Below are 7,985 nucleotides of genomic sequence, written 5' to 3' on the forward strand. Positions count from 1 at the left end.
GCATTTGGAAAAGAGAAGCTTTTGGTAAGCTTTGTAAAGTTGGTGTGATTAGTGGCCATGAAGGTCCAGTGAAGTGTTTGCAAGCTTCATGTTCTAATAGAATTGGTGGAGGATTTTTGCTCTATAGTGGAAGCCTTGATAGAAGTGTGAGAGTTTGGTGGGTTCCTAAGTATAGTAACAACAATGATATTGAAGAAATAGAGAAGGATAATAACAAGTCTATTGTTTCATGTTAAGAACATTTTGAAGGCTCAGAAATGAAGCACAGGATCCCTTATTTTTTGTTAACAGTGTCTGCTGTGCTTTCATTTTTGATTTGTTGTGGTTTTGTTTTCTTTTGTTTTGGATTTGGATTTGGAGTTCATTTCATTTTTTTTTACTGAAGTTGATTGTATAATTTAAGGTGAGGTTTTTAGGGGGCTTGATCTATTGTTCACTAGGGTGACATAGAGAAAATGGTGTTATTATACAATTTTTCTTGTTCTTTTTCTGAATTTTATTTTTATATTTGTACAAAACAACTGTAACTATGCCTTCAAGGGATTCAATGAATCGGAGAATTATAAATTATGTTCTTTTTGTTGGTTGCATGATTATGTTTCCATAATTCCATTTATACCTTATTTATTATTTTATGCAACCATTTGTAGCTTAATGCTGATGGAACTTTTATTTTTTAAATAAAAAGTGCTAGGTTGGTACAATAATTAACAATAAGAAAATAACTGCATAATTGCTAAGCTTAGGTGCAATAAAAAGATTAGTGTATTTCAGATAATACAAACAACTAACCAAAAAACTATGAAGGAACAAAGAGAAAGTATGGGAGATTCTCAGGACAAAACATTTCTGTTGCATTATAAGTCAAGGAATCTTTTCCTATGTTCACAATATGTTGTTCTTTCTGACATATTATTTAGTCACTGATATGTAGATCAGAATACTCAATCAATCAGATCTCTATTATTCTGTCAGCGTAGACAAAAGACAAATGTCAACTACATGACTATTAGCATTTTAGAAAAGATTGGAGCCAAATAAGATCAGAACAAGACAATAAGGTTCCAACTCTTTCTTGCTTCTTTAAGGTTCTTCACTCATATTTCAAGCTTCAAGAGCTTCTTCAAATTTTGGTTGCTATTATCAGCAGTTTTACAAGTAACTGCTTGATCTTAGAAATCATTGTAAAATTTGTAATAATCTTTCATAAACTCAAGAATTTAACTAAACTCGTAGAACTCGAGTGAAACTCAACTCGCAAAATCATAAACTCACGAATTAAAGGGTGAAAACAAAGAAGAAATTTAAAACTAATGGTAGTTGCAAACCAGCTTCATTTGAAAAGTAAAGAAATAAATTAGTCAAACATGTTTTCTTTTTGAAATGGTCTTATATTACTATAACATGTTCGGATGTTCCTAGAAATAAAACAACTCTAGCAAGGTTGCTTCTGCAGAAGTTACGGACTTCAATCCATTGTGTCTAAAATCTAAATTCTAGAATGACTTTTTTTTTTTCTATTCTTTTCCTTCTTCCACCGTCCATTTGGTAAAAAGAAACTGAAAGCAGCCATGTATGTTGGTTTTTCCATGGACCACAGAAAGCCTTAAAATAAAGGAAGTTATTGCTTTAAATTCTATATAAAGCCACCATTCACTATACAGCAACCTTAAGCAATATTTTCTATGCTGCATTGGACCACATTAAGAAGCAGAATATTCCATAAATGTAAACTACATAAATGAGGAGCTGTGTTTTTCTCCTACCACCTTTGTTATTCTTAAGATTAAGATATATATTAAAAAGATGCTACCCTACTATTTGTACCAACCCTTTTTCTTTTTGAGAGGAGAAGAAAAAAATTCATACTTGTCTGAGAGACATGTTATAGAAATCCAGTGATCATTTGAAGCAACAAGTTAACAATAAGAAAATAAAAATATATATTAAAGGAAAAAGCGTCGAGAGTAATTGACTAATTGTGGTGTGGCCAAATTTGAAAGTAACAGTTAAGGTATTCGAAAAAAGTAACATTTTTTAAATGTTAGTTGGACTAGTCTTTGTTATACTGCACTTTTTCCAGTTAAAATATGATAAAATTTTCTTGTCAAGTGGTTGAAAAGAAAACACATTTAAGAATGAAAATTCACAAGAATTTCAAAGTGGAAGAATACCAAACATAGAAGCAAGGAAGAAGGGTCGCTTCAGAAAGCATATCAATATAATAACATATATTATCATTATTATTGATAATTGCTAAAAATGTGGTTCATGCAACCTTGACGTGATTGAACAATTTTAATTGGCTTCCATGCTCTTAAGCATTTGAACATTAGGTTTTGGTTTCAACTAATACATTGACAGATATCAAGGGTCTCATAGTGAAGCATTCAATGTTAATATAACGTTTTATTCAACACAAAAGCAAAATGAAATGAAACTGTATAAAAATAAGCAGAATTTCTTACAAGACTACAATATATAGTATTTATAAATACATGTGCCCATGTCCTAAACTAGGACTACAAAACTTTCTAGTAAGAATAAGAAAAAAAAAAAGAATATTACAACAATTAATCTTCATTCATGGCAGCATAGAAGCAATCTGACCCCTGATGACACCAACCAACCAGCTCAAAAATAAAATCACTCTCAAATCTTCTCCATGCAATACATTAGTCACAAATAGAACAGCAATCATTGTTCTCATCCCATGTTCTCCTTCACAATGTGTGTACATGGTTCACAACTGCTTGTAGAAAAGGACATATGCCTGATCATGCAGCACCTTGTTTGCTCCAATGGCAATAACAGATGCATCATCAAATCTTAGCCACTGACCATTAGGGTATAGGGCATCGGCAGTGTAGTGCCCCTTTGAAGGCTCCCTTCCATGGTGAGTAATCGTGGCAACTAATTCATATCTTCGACCCTGCGCACAACCATATGTTATCTTCAAAGGCGATTAACTAATTTATGCTCAAAACAAAGGGACTGGGATAGTTAAATATACCTCAGTAGATGGCGAAACAAGCAAGTCTCGACCCAATACCAGCTCTAGAGGGAAGTGAACAGGCTTAAGTAGCTTAGTGCTTCCTTGGCTTCCATAACCGAAACGCACCAGGTGCAATATCAATATCTTGGGAAGTGTCTGAATGTGTACAGATTTTCTTGCAGTCACAACGCCAGGCTGAAAGAAATTTAAAATTGTTAGGATTTTGTTAACATGCGCCATAAATTGTGATGAAACTAAAATAGAAAGCATTATAATTTAAAAATTAAAGCATTTAATATCTTCCCAATCCAAATACCATGCCATGCTTTCTTCTTTAAAGTACTAAAGGCATAATTATTAAGACATAAAGGTTGAATACCTTTCCAGTGAGTGTAGTTCGGTAGCCTTCAACAGTTTCTGGAGCAGAAAACAGGTGAAGTGCATCCTCAATTGTGTGGACAGCATCAGGATAAATGTCAAGCTGGAGCAAGAGATATGGTTGAACAGTGGCTGAAGCTCTATTCCCTGAACAACAGACAGATAAATGACGGTTATAGCTGAATCATCTTTCAACTAGTAATGGCATTAATTAACATTCTAAAAAATTTGGAGAGGATTGTGGCAGAAGGAACAAGAGAAAGTGACAGTTCAAAATGTCAACAATGCACTATTAAGCATGATGAAAAAAAGAAAGACCAAATGAAGTTCCACATAAGCTCAATGGTCAAGACAGTTTTTTTCCCCTTTACCTTTAGCTCTCACCAAACTTCTGAGTTGTCCTCCGAAAATTCCACTCAATTCTGATGGAACAAAGCTCTGAGTCCTTGTTACAGCAGATTTATTCTTCGGCCCAACGGTTTCCCATTCATCATCTTCAGCAGAAGAAACTAGAGATGATTTGCTACCATTAAGACTTGAAGACTGTCCCTCAAGCTTCAACAATTCACCATGCATTTGATCCATTACAAAGCTCAAAAATTCCTGAGCATCTTCCTGCCTGAAGAGACGTAATCACCAAGTATATCATAAATTTGCAAGTGTATATTACAAAATCAATTATGATAGCGTAAGTAGGAATGAGGAAGTGGATGATGATTGAGAGGAGGAACAAAACTTCCAAAGATTGTATATCCATCAGTTATCTAGCTGATGCACCTTTTTAGGAAAAATAAATTAGAAAACAAGTCCCTTTAAATGTCAAGAGATTATAAACCGTAACAGTTTCTCAAAATTTTCAAGGAGAGAAACTGTACTTTTGGCATAGGGTTTACAGTTTTAAACGGTTTGATACTTTGATAGTTTGATTCTATACAAGTAGATGATTGATTGTTAGAAAAGAATTCACTTCAACGAAAGATTAAAGAAGTGATTATGAAGGATTCAATTTGGCTTTTTCTTTAGGGAGAGGGTAGTAACATAAACAAAAAGAATAAAAAGCATATTTGAATTCTCACCAACCTTGGTCTTCCTGACATGACATTTGGCAAATCCGGAGAAAACTTTTTTAGAACATCTACAAACATAGTTGGGCAGAATGGCCTTCCAGTCTCCAAAGCATCTGTATCTTTCTTCTTTAATTTGGTTGAGCTTGGCACATCAAATTGAGATAGAAATTCAGTGAATGCCGTCAATGTGGGATAGCCAACCTACAAGTTAGAATAGTAGTAAGCATGCAATTATATTAGCTCAACAATATTTTTATCTTAGTTCAAGGATAATCTTAGTGCAATGGCATAACATCAGTAAATGAATTTATACACCAAACAGCATCTTTTTTATTCTAATGCCACGCAGCTTTAGTTATGCTATTATCACTACAATGGAAGTATGAGGTAGCGAAAAACAAGCAAACAAACCTTCTGAATGTTGCGAGTTCTTAAGTCTTGCAGAAGTTGAACAAAAGGAGAACAGGACAAGAGAGCCTGCACAGTTGCATTGAGAAAGCATAGATTTCCAGAATTTATTAGGCCCCGAGGCAGTAAATCTTTAACTCGTGACACAATATGCCCGTTAGGTGTCTTTTTGGAATCTTGATTAAATAATTTTGATACAGAATCATTATGGCCACCATCATTTTTCCACACATTATTCAGGCTTCCAGCCTCAGAAGCATCCAGGCTCAAATTTGCAATCTTGTTCGTGGGTCCATCCTCATCAAGCAATGGCACAGAAGACACACTATCCGCCTTAACTATGTTTGCACTGCCGAGTATCGAACAGACAATAGGGTAATTGGTACTGCTGCCATTCTCCTTGATAGAACCTGATGATCCAGGTAAACTAATACCGACAATTGTCACTCCATTGCACTTATGAGAATGGGAGACATTAGAACTGGTTGGTGCTTTTGATGAATTTCTGGGGTCACTTGATTTGGCACTAACAGCATTCAGAGAACCAAATTGCAGCGGGCTCTTCTCTACAGGCTTTTCATCTTTAACCGGAGTAGAAGACTGCTTCTGCAACAATGATCTGGTTTCATCTTCTGTAAAAGACCCAAATAGAAATACCTGCAAAGTAAAGAAAGCACAATTCAAGAAACAAAATTAACAACTTAAACTTAGGCCACTTTGAACAAAGTAAAACGAAAAGCAGAAGACTCCCAACAACCGACAATGCAGCAAGATAAGAACAAAAGGAACTTAAAACATGAAATTGTTCCTAATCCTAGTATTCTCTAACTGAACAAGATTTCTAATACTGATACATCAATGATTATCTATTTATTTATATATTCATCACAATCATTGAATAGCAATAGTACCCAATTTATTTAAGAAGAATGCTAGAAGGTCATTAAAATTTATTTTTTTGGCCATCACTTAATCATAAACTCAATTCCTTTAGTCTAGTAATCCAACAACATTCTTTATAATAGCCCTTTAACATTCCACTTTATTTAAAAATGAATAAAAATCAAACCCCCTCCAACAATTGTTCGAAAAAACAATCCTTTTGGCATAGTTGAATTAATTTATAACACCATACAAAATAATTGCCAATCCTTGTTAACACACAAGACTTGCTCATCTATTTGTTTATGTTTAAAAGAAAACGTGGGTATCTCAATGTCGCAATTGTAACGTCAAATAAGATTAAAAGGAATAAAAGTAACAAATAAACATATAAATGCAAGGTGCCGGTGGCGAAGTAAATGGCAGAAATTGAAACAAATAGGAAATTAAAAAAGAAGATGAAGGAAAAAACATGAACGTAAAAGAAAAGAAGACGTAAAAGTAGAGAAATTTCATTAATAAAAACTGGAAAAAAGCAAATTACAAGTGTTTGAGTTCAGTTCTTGGAAAAAAAATTTGAGTAAAACACCAGCACAAACAACGACCCACAAAACCCTGAACTTTAGGATTAAAAGAAGAAAACAAACCTTAGAATCACTCATGTTGATCACGCGACGGAAGTTGCAGACCTAAAAAGCTGAAGGTGGATGGAAAATTAGAAGTATAAGAAAAGAGGGAGGGGAGCGTAGGTATGAAGAAAGTGTGATGAAGATCAAAAAGTAGGGTTTTTGTAGACCCTGAAGGAGCAGTGGCGGTGACTGAAGACATTAACAAGGGAAAGAAAAAACAGAAAGAGAAGAGAGAGAGCATTTAATAACGGAACCCTCCTCCCCAAATCAGCTTTTGTAGTTCCACGACGGTGCATCGACAAGCATAAGATAAGGGAGATAGAAAGATCTGATCTTATTTATCTTTTGAATTTGATTTTGATTCTGATTCAGATGAGATGGATTTTTTAGTTTTTAGGGTTAGGGTTGTGAATTGCGATTGTGAAAAGAATAAGCACTGCCTCTGCCTCTCTTGAACTTGTGCTTGCGATGGTGAGCAACTTGGCTCAAATCAAATTAAAAAATGTATATATTTTAAAATTTTGGGCCTTATTTTTCTTTCGATTTCTTTCTTTTAAATCTAATTTGGATTTTATAAATTAGAGATAATATCTATACTTGGCTTTAGTTTTGATTTGTGAAGATTGTTTGGGGAATTTAACCCAATAAACTAATGCATGTTTGAATGTCTTTTAGGAAAAACAAATTAAAGAAAGATCTGTTCAAAATTTTAATGTGTTGACAAATTTTGTTAGGTAAAAATAAAATAATTAAAAATAATGAAAAGGGAGAGAGACTGAGAGAGAGAGTTGGCGGCTTTATTTGGGAAAGTGGGATAATAATGGAAACAAATAAATGTGTTTGTTTTTTAAATTGAAGATAAGGATAAAATTTAATTTAAATACTAAAAACTGTTATTTAAACTACCTTAATTATCGTTATAATAATGAAAGATGAAAGATGAAAGATTATAACAAAAGATATAATAAATTTTAAATTTTATCTTATATAATTTTATTTGGGAAAGTGGGATAATAATGGAAACAAATAAATGTGTTTGTTTTTTAAATTGAAGATAAGGATAAAATTTAATTTAAATACTAAAAACTGTTATTTAAACTACCTTAATTATCGTTATAATAATGAAAGATTATAACAAAAGATAATGACAAATATAATAAATTTTATCTTATATCTTATTTATATTATAGAGATATAAGGTTTACTATCAAATTTCAAAAGAGATGGTTTCCAATTCCATTAGTATCGTGTCTGTAAAGCTTAAAGCTTGCAAGACCAATGTTAATTGTTAAGTGAATAGTCGCAATATTTTGAAGCTTGTGTGCTCCACATAAAGAATATGTTGTTAAAAATGTAAATATCAATATTCGATGCCCTTTTTAATCATATAAAATAAGGAGGCCACTCAGATAAAGACGCGTAAAACGTCTTTTTTTAAAGATGTTTTTATGTTGTGTTTTAATTGGTTTCTGTATAATTTATTCGGTGTTCCTCATCACATATTATTAAATTCCTCAAAAGATTTTCTTTTCAAAAATAATAAAAAAATATTTAATTTGAACTAAAACAAAAAAGGTAATAGATTAACTATTAGATTTTTTTTAAAAGATTATTTACATAAAAAAA

General features: G+C 32.7%; 2 protein-coding genes across 2 annotated transcripts in view; one reads left to right on the top strand and one right to left on the bottom strand.

The window, feature by feature from the left end:
• The window catches only part of LOC107629649 (protein JINGUBANG), a 2,437-nt gene extending 1,858 nt beyond the window's left edge, over positions 1–579 (top strand). Inside the window, exon 2 of the mRNA XM_016332486.2 lies at positions 1–579. This exon is cut by the window's left edge and continues 38 nt beyond it. Coding sequence (XP_016187972.1) covers positions 1–236 — 236 coding nt within the window. The 3' untranslated portion in view covers positions 237–579.
• On the bottom strand, positions 2,428–6,842 carry LOC107629650 (ubiquitin carboxyl-terminal hydrolase 24). Its single transcript, XM_016332488.2, has 7 exons — positions 6,378–6,842; positions 4,852–5,505; positions 4,454–4,641; positions 3,745–3,992; positions 3,375–3,520; positions 3,014–3,190; positions 2,428–2,932 (listed from the first exon to the last, which is right to left on the bottom strand). The coding sequence occupies exons 1-7, from the start codon at positions 6,390–6,392 to the stop codon at positions 2,744–2,746; spliced, it is 1,617 nt and encodes a 538-aa protein (XP_016187974.1). The 5' UTR covers positions 6,393–6,842; the 3' UTR covers positions 2,428–2,743.

The sequence above is a fragment of the Arachis ipaensis genome, chromosome B03 (assembly GCF_000816755.2).
Source record: "Arachis ipaensis cultivar K30076 chromosome B03, Araip1.1, whole genome shotgun sequence".
Lineage (NCBI taxonomy): Eukaryota > Viridiplantae > Streptophyta > Magnoliopsida > Fabales > Fabaceae > Arachis > Arachis ipaensis.